General features: G+C 37.0%; 1 protein-coding gene across 1 annotated transcript in view; it reads right to left on the bottom strand.

Annotated features, from left to right (window-relative positions):
* Nucleotides 1-21,303, bottom strand: part of CDH12 (cadherin 12) — a 701,357-nt gene that overhangs the window by 192,504 nt on the left and 487,550 nt on the right. Inside the window, exon 4 of the mRNA XM_067569738.1 lies at nt 4,361-4,776. Within this exon, the coding sequence (XP_067425839.1) occupies nt 4,361-4,591 (231 nt within the window). The 5' untranslated portion in view covers nt 4,592-4,776. The remainder of the gene's footprint in view (nt 1-4,360; nt 4,777-21,303) is intronic.

Raw genomic sequence — 21,303 nt, 5'->3', positions numbered from 1 at the left:
TTGAATGTGTCAACCTGAAACACTATTTCAGGTTTTCTAAGTGTGAACTAGCCCAATCCCCATCAGTTTCTACAACTATCTTTTGAATTGCAACCTGACACTTTTTAAGATAGTCTCCTAAAAACCAACATAAAATAGATTGAGAGTTTTGGCTAATAATATCTGACATTAATGCTGTAAATCTCTTCCATTGTCTTCCAGGTTGCTTCCACAATTAACTAGTCACCCCTAAAAGTTTAGTTAAATTGGCAGCTTATTTAATAAGCACATTAAACCCTTAATTATAAATTATAGCGATATGGTTAGTGCTGCAGCTGAATAATAAGTGCTATAACCACCGGTGCACTTATCAGATTATTGTGCTATGTTATTCTGGCTGGAAGAAAAAGATTCAAAAACTGTAATTGTAAGTATAAAATAGTCTTACATGCCAAATGAAAAATCCTGGACATTCAAATGCACTTAACACTTTTAAGAATAAAATAATCCTAAATCAAGAATTGCTTCCAAAATATGCTTTTTTTAGCTTAATGCTAAAGAATCATTACACATAAAGCAAACATTGAATTTGGAAAGTATTTAGGAACTCATTTGTACACCACATGCAAAACCTGAAATATCTCCACCGTTACAATGATTAACACCTCTCACAACATATCCATATATCCTATCAGACCATGTGGCGTACCTCATCCAGGACTCTGAATGTCCCAATAACAACTAAAGAAAACTTGCATGACACTTTCTAAAGATGACCCTGACAGCTTAAATTCATTATTCTGCTAGACAGGAAAAATCATGGACTGAACAAAGACACTGGATTTATGGCATATTACAACAATCTGTAACCCACTAACCCCATCTTTTTGTTTTATGACTGCAGAGGTGTTATTGGGCCACTTCACCTTGAATGATCCCTTCAATGTGTGCTAACTACTTATGCTAAAAATCTGTTCCACCTTGCGTTTTACTGTGATGCTGAAAGTACCTTTCCCAGACCGGAAGAAGAGCTCTCTGTGGCTCAAAAGCTTATCTCTCTCACCAACAGAAGTTGGTCTCATAAAAGACCTCACCCACCTTTTCTCTCTAATAGAGGTTTCATATCATGCAGTGCGGGGAGGGAGAGGGGGTGAACATCTCTGGTTACCCTCTACCCATCTAGCTGTGCATATCATGCTAGTATTCAAAAGGTTAAAGAACAGCTCTATCCCAGATATACTGATATTTACTATACTTTCAGTTGGAGATTATATATACACACACATGGTTTACAACTATAACCTGTTACTTCTTTAGGGAAATCAAGCAAAGAAATAACCACTTAAAATATCTGTTCAATGTTCTCAGGTGGATTGTTTGAGATAAATGCTTAGAATGCGTGACATTCTGCCTCACAGAAATAATTGATAATAAGCAGAAAGTAGAAATGTACATTGTCTCAATACATGATCAGCTCAAACAGTTTGTGTATCCTGGAAACAGATCCATGTTTTCCACCCTTCGTGTTAATGAGGTATTTGTTACCATTTCTAAATTATTTTGTGTTCTACAAGCAGATCCTTCGTATTTTATTTTTATCTTCTAGGTAGAAGTGGCACGCTAGGGGCACATTTCCTTAAAGTGTACACTAAGTACTCAAGATGCATCAATATTACTTGTCTTAAAGTGAAATTATATCCATACCCATATGTGTGATAAAGAGCTCTTCTTTTTAGCAACTCGAATCAGTTAAAAAAAATCTTCAGAATAAAAGACAGACCTGGTTAGTCTGTAAGCCCTACTTCTGACCAATATCCCTCCTTAACTATAATGGTTCTTTTGGTTTGACCAGTAAAGATGCACAAATGTTATCTACTGTTGATGCAAGCCTAGTATGACTCAGTTAGTCCTTTGGCAGCCTAGAACTGCCCAAAATGATTAGCCAGTCATCTTACATAAGATCATAAAGATCTATGAGCCATGGTGGTGCTGTAGTAGCATCTCTATGTGCTGAGACAGAGAGAACAAAGCTTAGTGATTCTGTACCACAGGAGAAGATGTGATATAAATCCTTGCAATACAATTCCTCTCTAGCATCTTCTGTATAGGACAGAGGAAGGAGGGAGTTAAGTGAAAACATAATTTAGAACTGTATCAAATTTTAGAATCACTTTTCTATTTAATTACATTTTAAAAGGTGGGGACGAGATGTTGGGTTTCCCTCCTTCATGTGCTCAGAAGGTCGGCAGCATGGTAGTGTATCAGGATTTCTCAACTACTTTCATTGAAATGGGATTTGTAAAACAAGCATCCAATCTCAAATAAACAATCCTAAACTGATATGAAAAAACCCAATACAGAACACAATAATAAGATATAAAGCTATATTGTCTGTCTATCTATGCGTGTACACCACTCTTATCACTGCAATATCTTAGTACCTTTTCCTGATGTCAACAAAAACTGCTGGTCTCCAGTAACTATATTTCCAATAAATCTCAGACACAGCATTAAGGACAAAATTTTATCAGCATGTAAGTTTCCTTTCTTTTTGGGATTGGTGAATAAGTTTGCCATGTTACCTGTTGTGTTTTCTCCTCAGTATATATATTTTGTATTTCAAAATTTTATGTCTATCTATTTTAGGATTTTATTAATGCCTAAACGCTAAAAAATATTTGAGCACATTCCATTTTGGACTGGCAAAGCAAAGTCCCTACTGGATTTCAAGGAGTTTTCTACTCGTTTCCCTGGTTATGAGGGTTTTGCTTGGGGCAGGGATTGTAGAGAGGTGAAGTTGTTGTAAATGTCACTCAGGTTACAGCTAGAGTATGGTATTCCTTCCCCACATAGACAGAAGCATTTAAATTCAAAACAAAGATGGAAAAAAATCTCTGTGATACTAAGCTGAGAATTGAAGCATGCTGCTGCATTTCTGTTGCAAGGAAAAGGCCAACACTCATTTCAGTGGCAGTTTTGAGTGCTCAAGAAATGAATCATTGGCCTCTGACTTCCACTGAGTAATGTCCTATAGTCAAAGTAGAATTTATGCATGACAGAGTAGGGGAGAAATATGAACTAGATAAAATATCACTGGGTCAATTTCCAGTGCGTCATACAGATTTTGATGTATCCTACTAATGCTTAATTGGAGTTGTTAACTACTCCTCCAACCCCTGTACAACTCTGAACATTGGTTACTTTAGATAATGTCTCATCTTTCATTTCTGAAAAACCCTGTTCCTACAGCTGCCAACACCCACCACCCAACTGGTTGCCAACTTATTCATGCACCACAGAAGAAATAACTGCCAGTGTGATACACAGACATAATCATGGGTCAAACAAAGATTATCTTTGATGCAGCTCTTACGTTGTGTGTGTGTGTATACATACAGCATAAGAAGTGCATCACATTAGTATGTTTGTTTGAATCATGTGATATGAAGCAACCTGCCCATCTGTTATATTAGACATTCATGGAAACGGTAGGAGTGGATCAGAAAGTGAAGCCTATGGTACTGCAATATGATTTGTCTTTAACAGACCAAAAGCAGGTGTTTGCCAAAAAACTAATTTGTGTAATTGTTCCAAACCCAGAAATGATTGTTTGTACATACAGTGCCTTTGTATGTCAGTATGACTAAAGTGGCAGTATAGCTGCCCCTGGGTCAAGAGCTGTGGGTTCAAATCTGACCCCTGAAATTGATCTTACTTTCAGTGCTAATAATGAAGAACAGCACTATAATAGAGCCTACTATGCTTATTATACTACACCAAAATGTTTCAGAATTTCCAGATTTATTTTATCTTAAAAGCAAGGGATAAGAAAATTAGTCCAATGTAAACATAGTAAGTGTTATAAACTTGTTGATATAAAAATATTGCTTTCCACACTACCTATATGCTGGGATGGGGGTTTGTTTGTACCCTAATATTCTAACAGAAACAAAGAAGGGCTAATTTTCATCTGATATAAATCAGCATAACTGCACAGAAGCAAACGGAGCTATGATCATTTACGCCAGCTGAGGATCTGGTCCCTATACAGTACTCAAACTGCATTTATTAATAGCTTTATTATTCTCTTTGCTCATGTGGTGACTTGTACGAAACACCAAAATATGGGTCATTTGTTTATTTATTTTTAAGTTTCTGGTAAAGTGAGGGAATTTCTGGATTTCAATTTAGTTTAAACACAGTTTTGCATTCATATATTATATGCTTCATCAGATACACAAAATATAACTCCAAAATACTCAGGTTAAGTTTATGGGAGTGGGGAATGGAAAAGATTCATCGTGCCTAAAACATACATATTTATAACTTTTATTACTATTTATCTGTCACTTCAGCTTTTAAAGGAAGAGTAAAAATTTACCTTTCCCACATACTGGGGTTCAGAGCCCATGTATTCCTCCAGCACAAAAAACTGGTTCCATACCCAGCCTCGTTTGACCCGCTGGGCGGATGACCTCCTCCCTGGCATTGTGACAACATTTTCTCTCGGCTCTGCTTCTAAAGTCTGTTGTAGTTGTGGATGCAATGGCGTTAGGAGACCTCCATCAAACAGGACCCAGAGAAGCAGGGATAAACAGTTCCTTGTAAGCATTGGCAAAGGCTTCCCTACAGCAAGTTATAAAAACTCCAGCACTTAATGCAGAGCTGTAGAATCCAGGTTTGAGGTGTCTGTGGCCTCCACCACTTAGCTTCGGATTTTATTGCGGAAATGCTAATGCAGACATTAATCCTTCTGATGACAAGGTTTTTGCCGCATTAAATTCCATCTAAAGGGACCTATAAAAGAGATTTACATGGCAACATTAAATTACGTAAAATTACATTGAAGTGTTCATCAAAATTCTCACACATAGTTAGTTTCTTGAGACGGAGAGAGAGGATCAGGAAACAGAGCTTTAAAAGTATTACTATTTTGGGGGAAGCATTGAGTTGCTGTAGGATATTGCACAGTAGCTGTAGGAACGGTTCATTCTTACTCTGGTTAGTATTACTTTTGTGTCTGTATGAAGACAAGTATGCAGCCTACCCTTTATGGTCCAGATATCAAATAAACCTGTTACACCTGAGCGATTTCATATATTTACTCTTGATGCATGCAGAAAATACTGAAAGATCCTGGACCAAATTATTAAGAGGTGGGATTCTGTACTTTTTTATCTCTGCCATAAAACATAAGTGTTGGAAACATTCCCCCTTTCTTACCATAGCTAGAGCTACACACAGACAGCTTTGCATTAAACCTTATTCTCAGAGAGATGAAAGTGTGTGAATGCCACAGGAACTAAAAAGGATGAAACCGTGTTCATATAGTGAAATAAAACCACTGATTCAGAACACATGTGTTACGATTGCCAATCTCATCTCAAGACAAGTGTAGTGTTAAATGTCAGGGATGTTGCAGTTCAGGACAGGGCTGGGGTTCTTAGCTGCTACCATAACATAAATAATAATAATAGAGGAAAAACAGCAAAAGAGCAGCAAGTGGAAAAAACTGCAAAGCAGAAAAAAAAAAATCAGTAATGCAAGACACTGATACACATTTACACTGACATATACCAAACCTACAGATTAAAAAATAAATCAGTACACTAACTATGTGGCTGGGACAGAACTATCATATCAAGGGAGCTATTACAATTGTAGTGACCCTTGTAGCAGCCAGATGCCAACAATGAAAAATCATATTGTCTGTCTGTGTGCTTTTCTCAGTGAGTCATGTGAACCCCAGTGTAGAATATTTCACATGACTGATAAAAAAATGTTATGTTTTCCAGCCACAATGTAATTACCGAGGTGTTCTCTCTCCCTCTCTTTCAATTTTTTTTATTTTGTGTTTAGGAAATTCTTTGATTCATTGCCAGTAGTTAGTAAAATGGCAATGGTAGAAGGACACAAATTAAGTAGTTTCAATATTAAAAAAAATATATGGAACAAATTCAGCCCAATGTAGCCTGAGCACAGCTCCCCTAGAGTCTTTTCACCAAATTCAGTGATGATAGAAATGGTGAAAATTAACACCCATACCACCTATATATGGCCTGATCCAAAGCCTACTAAAGTCTGTCTAAATATTCCCATTTACTTCAGTTAGCTTTGAATCAGACCCATACCTTTTAACTCATGCCATACTGTCCACAACAAAAGCTAACTTTCTAGTAATTGAATTCCAGTCTCAACAGATGAAATGTTGCTCTCAGTTTCACTGGTGTAAATCCACAGAAACTGCACTGGAGTCAATGCAGTATCTCTGGATTCTAGAGTTGGGTAAGTATCCCAAAAATATAACATCACAACTGCTTATTTTCATGGCAGGGAAGCAGAGTTGTTTTCTGCTCAACTTACACCTGTAACTATTATGTATTTATTATACCAAACTCTGATAGAGACCTCTATGGATGAAGTTCTAGGACAAAATGCAGTTTCTCAAGCATGCTGTGTACTGCTTTCAGGGTTTAAGACAGGTGCGATTTAAATATTAAAAAAACAAAGACAACTTATATCACCATGGAATTTATCACTTTGTTAGGGCCATATTATGGCACTGATTTTAAAGCAGAAGTCATCATTGATTTCAGTGAAGACTTCTGCTTAAAAAAATCAATGCCACAATATGGTCTTTCACAAAGAAGACACTGCAAGCTACCTTACTGGGTATATTTTCTTATGTTCAAATAATGTCAGTAGTTATTTTTTCCTTGTATATAATGTTATTCTTATCAGTAATAATTATGCAGTTATTATTTGTTAGTTATACTCTCAATTCTCAAAGTAAAAGACACATAATTGGGAGGTTAGGGAAATCTAACAAGCTTTGAGAACAAAAGAAAGTAGAAAAACCTACACTGAGTGTTATTTCTGTTCCAAAAGGAGCACACTCCTTCACCGTAATCTCCCCTCCCCTACCCCCGCAAGCCTCCACCACACTGGACTCATTGCAAGACGTAAAGAGCAAACGAAGACATGCACAGATATTAATAAAATGTGATATTAAAGTGCAGTGAAAAGGTATTTAGTTAAAGTGGCTATTTGAGCCTTATATTCAGAAAGGATTAAAGTTGGATATTTGCAGTAGGGAAAAAGGCACAAACCAGCCCCAAACAGTTGGTTTTAATAAAGATATTTTAAAAATTTATGGAAGACAATTCTCTTTTTCCTCTCCAGAACTGAATATTCTTAGGTCACAAAGTAAAATTATTGATTCTCAAACTTTAATCCTCTCTCAAACATCCAACCTGCTTTTTATTTATTGCATTCTATTGACACCATAAGAAAGGACTCCATCATATTATGGCTCTGCATATGCTCTCAATATTGGTACACATAAAATTCATTTATTTTAACAGATTTATTTATTTAACAGTTCAGATGACTTTGTGTGATTCTCTCTTTAATGCACATATGGTATACAGCATTACGTTCAGATTGTGTTAATCAATAATTCAGTTCCAAGGCTGTCAGCTTCACATGCTTCTCTTCCTCTGCCATTACTGAGTTTTGCCTAGTTTGAATGGCAAAATCTCAACAACCGCTTCAAATGTCTGCTCCAAATCCCCAGTCCTAGATTAGAGCTGGAAATAAATAGTGATACAAAAAGCTGGAGCACAGCCTTTATTGCTCTACAGTCCTAAAAATCATTCTGTATTCAATTTAACAACTATACCACTGTCCTTTACTGTGGAGGCTCTACTCAATATATTATGATTCTCCCAGCAGATCTCAGCCTCTGGCCACACCCATCAGACAGGGAGCTTTTAAATGCAATATGGTACCAAAAGGGACTGAAGGACTCCAGTGAAAGGGTTACTGTTCGTCCATGGCTGGAAGGTTGGTATCCAATACAAATATATGACTTTAACCCTTTCTCTGTTGGTCTGTTCCCTTTCTTTCCAATATCTCAGCTGCAGTGAAATGTGGTGCCGTTTGTTGCTGCAGGTAAAGTAGCTCAAGACTAGAGCCAGGCATAAAATAGTTTTTCCATCCAATGACAAACTGAGATTTTGGAATTTTTTCCCTTCCTGAATCAAGACAAAATATATATATTTCCCCCCCAAACTGAAAATCCTCCCCCATAAATTCAGTTTGGATCAATTGAAATGTTTAATAATTTTGAATCTTTTCATTTTGATTTTTTTTTAAATGTACATCTTAAATTTCAAAATGATTTCAAGTTTTTTCAAGTAGAGAAATTCATTGAAACCGACCCTTTTCTGTGAAAAGATGCAGTTTTGACAAAATAGCATTTTTGATTTAAAAAGTTTTGTTGAAAAATTCCCAACCAGCTCTACTCATAACATGCGATTAGAAATTGAATATCATTATTATTTATTAAAATCAATTAAATACCATATAATTGTTGCTACTTGAAACATTCTAACACTAGAATTAGATTAAGCTGACAAAAAATAAACAGCTTGAGTGCAGGATTGCTCTAAGCATAGAAGCACCTGCATTCTACAACACTGTTGTTACAGCCCTTAGTGAAACACATTCTGGTACAACACAAGAGAATATCCTCACCGAGCGTGGCAGTGCCTAGTTTCTGGAAAGGACAATCATATGTCCCTTGTGACCACTAATCTGCCCATAATAGTCAAATCTATAGAGATCTTTGAAATACAGATCTAAATTAGTTTTGTGGCGTATAAGATAACTGATAGGGTAAGACAGCAAATGAGCTATCGTCCCATGTAGACTAACAAGAAACACTAAAGTTTCTTGAAGAACTCAAAACTGTCTTCAGTCCAGCAAAGATGATAATTGCACCACTGTGAATGGAAGTGCATTGCTACTGACAAAGGATCCATTATGTGCTGATGGTGGGAACATTTCAACAGCCATCTTAATCATAAATCAGTCATCACAAAGAACAGTTTTTGCTTAAGTGAAACCCAACTAATGCAGAACAACTATCTTCATACTCACAAAGAAGTTTGAAAAAAGTCTTGGCAATAGTGATCCATGCCAGATGGAAAGCCTACTAAGATCTATGAATGCATAATGGCTGACCATCTAACCTCATTTCTCTGCAATATCTGGAAAAAATAAAAATAGTACTGCAACAGCTAAAAGATGCCCACACTATTAAAGATAGACTGTGAAAATATTAGAGATGAAAGATAGGCCAGGGACTCATAAGGTCTGGGTTCATCTCCCAGCTTTGCTATTGGCACTCTTTGTGAAATTGGGAAAGTCATTTAATCTCTCTGTGCCTTAGTTCTCCATCTTTAAATACTAGGATAATAATACTCCTACGTAAGGTGACCGGATATCCCGATTTTATAAGTACTTTCCCATATTTGGGGCTCTCTTATATAGACACCTATGACTCTCCACTCTAAGCCTCTTGCCTATGTCCCTTCTTTGAAGATTGATGTGACAGCCATTACAGCATGAAAATTGAAGGACAATGTGTTAATAAATAAGCCATGCACTTGGTGATTGGCTCATTGCTATAACCAAAAGGGGTTGCAGCCAACTGACAACACTGAGATTCCAGCCAACTATAAATAACTCTAATCAAAACAAGTCTCTATTTTTTGTTTGTCTAATTTTTCAAAGCAAGAACCAGGTGCGTTTCAGAAGGCACCTGAATGTCATGAAGTCCCATGAAAAAGCAAAGCGATCTCATTTCTCCTTTACAAACTTTCCACTCTACTGTCCATCTACAATATTTCCAGATTTGCAGAATAAGGTTAGCAGCTAAACACCTAGTTACATTTAAAATAATGAACCATTGTACATTAATTCTCTATGTAAGGTAAAACAGGAATCTTGTTTGACCTACATCATTAGAAACTCTCAAATGTCTCCGGTCTACATACCGCACATTTCCCAGTCTCATGACTAATGAATTGAGTAATTTCATAACAGATGCTTGCTCTGGATTTCAGCACTTAGGGCCCAGTGCAGAGAGCAGATGGTGTGATAGAGAGAAGAAATAAAAAAGACACATTTTTGACAGCTTCTAATATAGTATCCTTCTGCATCTTGTCTAAAGAAACAGACTGGATTCTTACAAACCATTCCCCCTCACCTTTCTTTCTTTCATTCAATTTCAATGCATTTCCCTCCAAATATCTGAACTATAAGGTGGGGAAATGAACGTATAAGAAAAATACTTCCATTTCATACCAATCCAACAACAGAATTGAGAGAAAAAATTATAGCAGGCTACTTTTTTTTTTTTTTTGCAGACTCTCATTGTCTGACACTTCCTTTCTCCAGCTGTCCTGGGATTGGTTTGGTTTTGTGTGGGTATACATATATTCACACTTCCACATATGCAGGTAGCTCCTTTAATTTCAGAAATTAATACCTCTTAATGCATCTCATCTCTCTCTTTCATTCCATTCATCTTTCTTCACATATACAAATCCTGTTATAGTATTACACAATGAATACAAGAAATAGGCATTTTACAGTGAACTAAAAAAGTTCACCTTCTTTAGAGGCATTGCTACAACTGTAGGATATTTTTTCCAGCACCATCCAGCCAACAGACAGAGATAAAGTAACTTTGGTTCAAGAATGGGTATTAGAAAGCTAACTTATAGTGATGGCAATAAAAAGTCAACACTTACATTTAGCAGTTTTACCATATTCTGAGAATAGGAATCACAGAAATACCAGCGTTTGTAACTGCTGGCAAATATTGGCCATTGTGATGGCAACCACTGCACCGATACAGGGTATTCTGAGGCTTACTGCATTATGTTGGTTATACAGGAGATCAGACTGAATGATCTAGTAGTGTCTTCTGCCCTTATCGTCTATGCATCTATGTATGTAAAGATCCTTGAGATCTTCAGAACGATTTTTAACCATTAAAACAGTTTTCTTCCACACAATTCCTTTTGGATTCAAACCTAATGTAAGTACACTATACAGTTACATATGTTTTTATGTTATATATAAACTAATTCAATGTAAGTAATGGGAAGTCATTTCTGCTTATTGTGTTATTTTTATAATAAGCATAAATTTATCTAGTTATTGTAATTTGCAAAACCATGGTTTAGAAATGCAATAAAAGATGCACTTGGAAGATTAAGACTCATTGAAATAAAGCTCAGAAATAGTCTCTGGTGAAACAGTACCTTAGCTGAACTAACAAACTGACAAAAAGCAGCATTATGTGAAGAGGGTAATGTCATACCTGAAGTATAGATTGTAGCCAATCAATCAGATATACTGTAATAACTAAGATATAATTCTATTGTACTAAAAAAAAGTGTTTCAGCACCAAGATATGTGGAAAGATAGGCAGATCTGATTGGGAGCAACTTGGATTGAATATCATTCCCAAAGAGGAGTGAAAAACTTCACCAGAGGATATAGCCAATAAATAACTAAAAACCTTCCAGAAAGAACTATGGGTACCAGAGCAGAAGCCAGGCAGAGAAGTGGCAATGCTTTTAGTACTGGCAAAGTATATAGGAAGCCAGATCATGTGATCAATATTTTAAGCAATGTCTGTGTCCCAGTTTTTACCCACTCTAACCCCGGTTCTCAGTTTTCCCCAACTCCTCTCCCAGGTCTCATAGACTCATAGACTTTAAGGTTGGAATGGACCATGATGATCATAGAAACACAGAATCATAGAGTTGGAAGGGACTTCAGGAGGTCATCTAGTCTAACCCCCTGCTCAGAGCAGGACTAACCTCAGCTATATCATCCCAGCCAGGGCTTTGTCAAGCCGCAGCTTAAAAACCTCTAAAGATGGAGATTCCACCACCTCCCTAGGTAACCCAGTCCAGTGCTTCACCACACTCCTAGTGAAAAACTTTTTCCTAATGTGCAACCTAGACCTCCCCCCCCTGCAACTTGAGACCGTTGCTCCTTGTTCTGTCATCTGCCACCACTGAGAACAGCCTAGCTCCATTCTCCCTGGAACCGCCTTTCAGGTACCAGCCCCTTCATGAACTTATCAAGCTCAGTCTTGAAGTCAGCTAGGTTTCTTGCTTCCACTGCTTCCCTTGGAAAGTTGTTCCAGAACTTCACTCCTCTGATGGTTAGAAACCTTCATATAATTTGAAATCTAAACTTCCTGATGGCCAGTATATATCCATTTGTTCTTGTGTCCACACTGGTGATTAACTTAAATATTTGCTCTCCCTCCCTGGTATTTATCCCTCTGATGTATTTATAGAGAGCAAACATCTCTTTCCTTATCCTTCTTTTGGTTAGGCTAAATAAGCCAAGTTCTTTGAGTCTCCTCTCATAAGACAGGTTTTCCATTCCTCGGATCATCTTTGTAGCCTTTCTCTGCACCTGTTCCAGTTTGAATTCATCTTCCTTAAACATGGGAGATCAGAACTGCACACACTATTCCAGATGTAGTCTCAACAGTGCCTTGTATAACAGTACTAATACCACCCTATCTCTACTGGAAACACCTTGCCTGATGCATCTTAGGACCGCATTAGCTTTTTCATGGCCACATCACATTGGCTGCTCTTAGTCATCCTGTGATCAATCAATATGCCCATGTACTTCTCTTTCTCTGTCACTAACAACCGATCTGTCCTCAGCTTATAGCAAAAATTCTTGTTATTAGTCCCTAAATGCATGATCCTCCACTTTTCACTATTAAATTTCATTCTATTTCTATTACTCCAGTTTACAAAGTCATCCAGATCTTCTTGTATGATATCCTGGTCCTTCTCTTTATTGGCAATACCTCCCAAATTTGTGTTAACCCCAAATTTATTAGCATACTCCCACTTTTTTGCCAAGGTCAGTAATAAAAAGATTAAATAAGATTGGTCCCAAGACCGATCCCTGAGGAACTCCACTAATAACCTTCCTCCAGCCTGACAATTCACCTTTCAGCATGAGCCGTTGTAGTCTCCCCTTTAGCCACTTCCTTATCCACCTTTCAATTTTCATATTTATCCCCATCTTTTTTCAATGTAACTAATAATTCCCTAATATCAAAGCCTTATTGAAAACTAGGTAAATTAAATCCACTGTCTTCCCTTTGTCAAAAAAAATCTGTTATCTTCTCAAAGGAAAAGATCAGGTTGGATTGGCACAAACTACCTTTTGTAAAACATGTTGTATTTTGTTAACCTCAACATCCTTAACTACTTTCTCTTTCATAATTTTTTCCAATACCTTGAATTCTACTGAGGTCAAACTAACAGACCTGTAGTTACCCATATCACTTTTTCTCCCTTTCTTAAAAATAGAAACTATGCTAGCAATTCTCCAGTCATATGGTATAGCCTCTGAGTTTACAGATTCATTAAATATACTTGTTAATGGTCTTGCAATTTCATGTGCCAGTTCCTTTAATATTCTTGGATGGAGATTATCTGGGTCCCCCAATTTAGTCCCATTAAGCTGTTTGAGTTTGGCTTCTACCTTGGATGTGGTAATTTCTACCTCCATTATCCTCATTCTCATTACCCACCCTGTCAATATCCCTAAACTCTTCATTAGGCTCATTAAAAACTGAGGCAACGTATTTGTTTTGATATTGGGCCATGCCTAGATTATCCTTAAACTCCACCCCATCCTCAGAGCTTAATGGTCCCACTTCTTCTTTCTTTGTTTTCTTCTTATTTACATGGTCATAGAACCTTTTACTATTGTTTTTAATTCCTTTTGCAAGGTTCAACTTTACTTGACTTTTGGTATTTCTCACTTTATCCCTACATGTTCTGACCTCCAAGGGGTAGCTTTCCTTGCTGATCCCTCCCATCTTCCACTCCTTGTAGGCTTTCTGCTTTCTCTTAATAACCTGTCTGAGATCCTTGCTCATCCATCTTGGTCTACAACTCTTGCTTATGAATTTTCCCCTTCCGTGGGATGCAGGCTTTAGACAGTTTCTACAACTTTGACTTGAAGTAATTCCAACCCTCCTCTGCCTTTACATCCATGAGTTCTTCCATCCATTACACTTCCACAAATAATTCCCTTAATTTTTTAAAATTAGCCCTTTTGAAATCAAAGACCCTAGTCACAGATCTATTTTTATTTATCCTTCCATTCAATTTGAATTGAATTAGCTCATGGTCACTTGAATCAAGGTTGTCCCCTGCAAACAGTTCTTCTAAGTCCTCACTACTTACCATACCAAATCTAAAATGGCATCCCCTCTTGTTGATTCAGCAACTATTTGGTGAAGGAATCCGTCAGCTATCACATCCAGGAAAATCTGGGCCCTATTATTATTAGTAGCACTTGTCCTCCAGTCTATATCTGGGAAGTTAAAGTCTCCCATAATTACCCAGCTCCCAGTAGTATTTACTTCCCTATATCTCTCTTTTCACCATTACCCGGATCTCTTTTCTCTTGGCCCTTTGTTCTCCTGGCTGTTCACTACTGATGAGTAAGAGGAGGGCAGAGAATTGACAGAAGAGAGCAGCTCCATGCTTTGTGCCCTTTTTAGGGTGGGGAAAAAATGCTGAAGTTGGGCTCTGAACAACAATTGTCATACCTCTCAACTGTCTCCTTTCTAGGGACATCATTCATTTCAGTCCCAGAGTTTTCTACATTTCATACTGATTTGGTATCCTTCACTTTTTTTGTTGAATCATAGCTCCAGAAGCAAGAAAAAAATCATGAATCTGAGGGTTTTTTTTTCATAAAAGGTTATTTACACTCAAGAAAGAAATCCTATAATATTTTAAGTGTTGTGCATGAATAATTTGTTTTTGTGTTCTTCCTTTTGTGCTTGTGTCATGCTTTGTGTCCCACATTCGGGCACTGGCAGGTTGTGAAATATGCTGCTCAGTAACCAGTCAGACACTGCTACAGGAATGCTCTATAAATGAATGATGTCTATACAGGTAAACATTTAGTAAATAGAGAAAGGGCCAGTAGATGGTACTCCAGAACATGCAGCATAGTTCCTGGGTGTTGAATGACCAATGGAACTTCATGTTGTGCACTGCAATGATTACCACTGGCAGCTCTTTACAATGAGCACTTAACAGGCACAAGTCTCATATAAGCTATTGATGGAGAGCCTTTTGAAAGCTTTAGTGGTATATTTTAGAGTTGTTCCCTCAAATTGAAAATTAGGAGGCACATTCCTAGCCTGTCAGAACTATGCTTCTGAACATAAACTTGGCAGATATAAGCTTCAAGTACTGGAAGGTATGAATTCTCATATGTGAAAAGTAAGGTGGCTTCAGTCCCAATATTTTTAAAGAGTTCCAGAGGGGTAGCCATGTTACTCTGCATACAGCAAAAACAACGTGTGTTCTGTAGCACTTTAAAGACTAACAAATTTAATTTCAGTAGGCATAAGCTTTCGTGAGCCTCAGCTCACTTCCTCAGATGCAGTTGGTAGAAATGATGCAGCAAAATAGGGAACATAGAAAACATATAGGAGGCAACATTTACATATCCAAGGGCATAGAAAACAATGGGGTAGGTGGATAGAAGCCGGATACTTTTTAAATATTTTTTTTAAAGTTTTCTTTTGATTTCAGGAGCAGGTAATGCTATTTATTTAGTACAAATAAAGACAGGATTGTCTCTCCAAATCTAAAGTTATGCATATGTAACCCTTCTACCAGGAGCTGTCATCCTCAATGGGAGTTGGGTACCAATAGCTAAGGGTCCCTCTTAAACTAACACAACTAAGTCTCAAGACCCTAACCAGAATTTCTGAGATCATTAAAAACCTTTCCTGGGAACCCATATATTTCCCCATTAGCAAACACTGAGGCTGAATATGGAACAAGGAGAACTTCATTGGTGGAAAATCAACATGGGAAAATACAGTAACAATATATCTATATGAATGATAAATAAAACACTCCCCTATGATTATGATGGCAGTATATTAATTCTGTTCTAACCCACAGGTAAATGTCCAACAGACAAATGTCCCTTTACACCATCACTTTCTTTTTCCCCATCTGCTAAACCCCATTCATATTTTGATGTCAGTGAGCGGCATAATTCCAGAGTTCTGCAGTAGATTCAGGAAAGCCTGTCTCCACTCCCTGGGGAAGTGCTGCTTGGTCCTATCCTAAGGCTCCATCACTTAACTCAGCTATTGTGATTTCAACTAAGTAGAAAGGGCCTCTCAAGAATTTATTCAGCTCTGCTGCAGCTTCAGTAAAAAGCCCTATCCAGTCAGAGTCCTCCTAGTGGCACCAGATCCTCAGTAAAGATGAATCGGCAACATATATGATCCTTAACCACACTCCTTACTGCCATATGGAAATCCCCCTCCCCCCTCCTCAGTTCAGTTTCACTAGCCAACACAACCAATTCTGAATTTGTGTGCAGTTATGGTGACTCCCAAAGTGTCACTGGAAAAATTATGGGTAAAAAAGTTATGCAAATGAAGCTCTCTCTGTAGCTGTACTTCCCCATGTTCACTCAGGCTTGAATTCCATCCCCTCTGCAGTTTCTGTATGTATAGAATTCTGGGTAAATAGTTATGCAGATGAAGCAGCTCTGTGGACATTCTTCCCTCAAGTCCACCAGCATATGGGAGAAGACAGCTTCTTACCCTTTAGAGCTTCAGACTACAGCGTTTACATTTACACAGATTTACACACACTGGGACAAAATCATTCCGACACACATTCTCAGGTAAGAAACTAGGTAGTGAACATTTTATGTCTAACAGGCACATATGCAGTAACCTTATCTTCTTACTTCCCCATTATTTTTCTTTTTTTTCCCACTTTCACAAAGAGTAAAGACTCAAAAAGCTTACCAGTAGATGAAGCAAGATAAAAGTTCTTCATTTATGTACCCAAATGTACCCCTCAGATTTTTCTCTCTTCCCAGTAGAACTCCTTGAGTGATTTCACTTCCTTTGATGCTTGATTAATTATTTTTAATTCCTGGGAAATTTTATGTATGGTTTTACTCCACTTTTTAAACCCTCTCTCTAGTTTACAGGAGTATTTCAATTCTGAGTGATATAATCCTATTTTATATATATATATTTTTATATATATATATATATATATAATTTGGATTATTTATATTATGTATATATAAATTGGATACCAAAGTATAGGTACCTAATTTAAGCTCCTAAATAAAAAAGGCTTGATTTTCAAAGATTCTGAATATCATATCACCCATTGACTTCAGATGCCTAATTTAGGTACCCAAGTATTAATATTTTAGTTGTTATTTTAAGTACATAAAAATGATAAAATTATTTGTGAGGAAAGGTGCTATGTATGTGTAAATAATACAATATGGATAATAAAATAATAATAATAATATGGATATTTTATTGAATATTAAATGTGGTTTTATTTAGGAATGTAACATTTGCATTTAGTTGAAAGAATATTTTTCATACTGTACATAAAACATTTCCATCCAAGATATTTTTCTATGGTACTGAAATTTTTGCCATATATGCAGTTAGGAGCACTTGGCTGGTGGCACAGATGCTTTATGGATAATTTTCAAACTTTAGAGTTCAGGTTGTTTGGAGGTTTACTTTAAGCATATTAAGCATATTTAGATCCATCAATAGTCTTAAACAAGTTATTCAGCTGCTGACCTCCCTGGAGATGGTAAAATATTTTGTCAACATTTAGATTATTCAAGAATATGAGATGGATAATTCATTCTCCATAAAACCAAGTATTTGCTTTTCTGCAGTGTCAGTAAGGTGTTGAAAACAATCAAGAATATGAAAGACAATAAAAGTTTCTCTCTTAAAGCGATTCCAGCTAGACTGCTTTTATTACTATGCCTTGCTTTAGCTAAAAGTTCCTCTGATGTTTGAGCTTTTGATATTCCTGGGAGGGCTTTCTCCCCAGGAGGACTCTTGTTTTCCATTTCAAAAGGAACTAAAACAAGTCTTTGTTTAGTAACCCCTTTTTGATGCACATACATGTTTGTGTGTGGTTTGTTGCATTAAAGAGTATTAAAAACTAAACCTTACAACTTAGAAATTGAATAAAGTTTTACTTTTGAGATTACACCTCCAATTATTGGTTTTTATTAACCCTTTGATTGGAAAATCAGAATACAACAATTTCCCGTGATCAACGAGAAGTTTTTATTGATTCATCATTTGTAGCATTGTTTGCCACATGTAATCATCTGCTAAATAGTCAGGTACTTTTTTCGTCTATTTACTTGCTAGCCTAACTGATATCCCAATTCAGCAAAGCACTTACGCACACATTTAATTTGGAACAAGAATGGACTTAAACATATGCTTAAATACTGTACAGACAACATGAGCTCATCAGAGTCCCTGATTTAGCAAATCACTTAAATATAAGCTTAATTTTAAACACATACTTTATTCCCATGAAAGAACATGCATAAGAACTTTACTGAATCAGAGCCTTAGCTAACAGCATTCACTTCCCCATTTCAAGGGGCAGTTGAAGAAATCACAGGTCTACAACACTTCTGCACAAGACACAGAAGCTCTAAAAGTAGCCCGACACAACACTTGTCTATCTTTTCAAAGAGTAAAAGCTGAAGAGAGTGCTCTTCTTAGAGACTAATGGGGGGACCAGGGAAGGAAAGCAATACTAACCAGTTTAAAAAAAAAAAAAAAAGGAAATGTTCAAATCAGGAGCAGTAGAAAGAGTGGCAGCAATTCCAAAGAATGAATAGAGTTTGTTTTATGATTGAACTTGTGATTGAACCTGAAAAGTTTGTGGGACCTGTAGGAGGGATGACAAAATTAGTATGCATAAAAGAAAAACAACATGAAATTTTGCCCATTTTTAGAACCTTTACTAAGGTTCTGAAATGTGCAGATAAGAATTTTTCACCTTCACATTCTGACTGAGACAGAAACCAAAAGCCTAAATACCATTATAAATGTTTTTCTCACAGTCTTTCCATCTGAGAGTGGAAATCTGAGAAGAAACTTGTTCTCTCCAAAAAAAAAAAAAAAAATGTTTTGCAGATTCAATAGTTTCACTTCAGCGCTAATGTGTTTTGGATAAGTAGCCACACTTTAGAATGTATTCCAAAAGCAACTCAAACGCTGAATCATTTGAAATTTGAGTGTATTTAATCCATAGCAGTATTTCGTAATCAACAGTTTTGTTTTCACAACGTCTTTATGTTTAAGGATGATGATCCAGTCCAGAGGTAATTCCCTAGCTAGATTATTATGAACCATTTAAAGGCTTCCAGTATATTTACTAGAGTTGCCATTTTGCAGATTTTTTTTTTTTAAACTAATTGTATGGTCACCCAAAGAACTGACCAAATTTAGTAAAATGTTATATTGAAATGCTTAAAAGGCATGCTCAAGTTATCATTTATGTGCAAAGTATCTGTTTCAAGGGCTAAATAAATGTTAGGTTGAAAGTTTAGTTGGTGGAAGGGATAAATAAATGTCACCAGACATGTCCTATTCAATATCACTCAGTCTTCCTCCTCATACCTTGAGAAAGGCTTTATTTTCCCTCTCCTCACCCTCTGCCTGCGGTATTAGTACAATATCCATGACTGTAATATCTAAGCACTGCTAAAATAATTCAGTGTTTAATTAGTGTATTTAGGATTCGAAACAATATATTGGAAAGGGTCAGAAGCTAAGGTGTTCATGTTTGGGTTGGACATTAGGATGGAGAGCTCTGTGGTAATTATACAACTGGAGCAGAAAGAACAACTATATGATTTCTTCTTACTCAGGTGTATGGAATGTCTTTCAGCCAATCACTGGAAAATGATTTGCATACTGGACTGATATTCAGAAATAACTTGAACAGTGATTATGTAAATCAAGAATCTTCAGCCGGATTACAGAGTTTTACATATTTTACTCTTACTGAAAAAAAGCCATACTATAATTATGCCAGCGAACCTCTCAGACAGGGTGCAGAGAATTGTATAATTGCAAGATAAGTGTACAGTTACGTTGTACAACATCCCTGGACTCTAACAGGGCTAAGGCTTTTGCATCAAAAATGATGTACAACACTATGCAAGAGAGCCTTCCTAACATGTCAGTAAGTTGGATACACACGCGCGCGCACGCACGCACGCACACACACACACACAAATACGCCATTATGGTAAGAATTTTATACGTGGCATTTTGGGGACGGAGAGAGAGAAGGGAAATATCAGTAAATGAATAGCTTAAATGTGCTATGGTCCACATTTTCAAAAAGTATTTCATCTATATCTAGGCACCTGATTTTCAAAGTTGTTGATGGCCCACACCTTCTATTCACTTCAGTGGGAGTTGTGAATGCTCAGCACTTGTGAAAATCAAGCCAGTTATGCAGAGGCACATAGGCATAGGATATAGACATACAGGTGAATCCTCCAGGCTGGCCGAATGGTACTGAGTGCAGGACTGGAAACCACATCCAATCCCAGGGCTGGTCTCGGACTTGTAGAGACCTTGAATCAATTTAGAGCAGCAGCATCGCTGCTTTTAAGTTTTGTCCAGATGCCAACTGCCCCCTGGGGCCTTCTGGGGATCACTGGAACACAACAGGTTGCATTTCTTTATAATCAACCAGGCCATCTATGCCAGAGGCTCTGAGGGATGTGGCATAAATTTGGCGAAGCAGTCACTGGTGGGGACAATTGCCAGATACAGTTATTTTTATGACCTTTATGCCCTTCTCATAGTGAGTGTCTGGATTTGGCCCACAGACTGCATGCATATATGGTACCAAGACGGTAAGTCTATAACTATGAGCTATATGATCCCTTTTGTAGTGAAAAGCTGAAGAAAGTGCAAAAATCTTCAAAAATACATTACAAAACTGAGCTGAATAAATAAACACATAGCCTGAGACTTGAAATTTTTGTTTGTTTTTAACTAATTGCGGTGGGTGTGGCTGGAGACAACTCATTAAAAGATTTTAAAACTTCAGGTGCTTTACTGAAGAAATGTAGTAAGGAGCTCAGTAGTCTGTAAGTGTGAATCAAACTTTTCCAAGCATCTTGAACTGTGAGATGAAGCAAGTATACTCCCATCACGTGCAGCTTCTTTCTGCATGCTTCAACATCCACAGAAACATGAGCCTCATCAGAGACCAGATTTTTGAATTTCAAAGGAGTTACTATTCGTTCTCTGTGTAACTTATTTTGATTTTACAAGGCAGAATTCATTAGTATTTTGGCTACCCTCTAATTCCTCTCTCGTCTCTCTGGGCCACATTTCAGTTTCAGGAGTTTTCTGTCATTCTGAGAGTCTTTGTGTTTTAAGTTGCTATGGTAGCAGGCCAAACAGAAAGCTATAGCTTTTGTACAGGTTTTGCAGGCAGGCTTAGTAGCAAATTGCTTCATATTTGAGCATGCATGCTCCAGACACATTTGGTCCTATATTAGCTACTGATATACCAGCAGCTTATATCCTGCTTTCAAATC

The sequence above is a fragment of the Emydura macquarii genome, unplaced genomic scaffold (assembly GCF_026122565.2).
Source record: "Emydura macquarii macquarii isolate MOO-44397 ecotype Brisbane River unplaced genomic scaffold, CSIRO-AGI_Emac_v2 contig_320, whole genome shotgun sequence".
Lineage (NCBI taxonomy): Eukaryota > Metazoa > Chordata > Testudines > Chelidae > Emydura > Emydura macquarii.
This window is presented reverse-complemented; position numbering and strand designations above follow the sequence as displayed.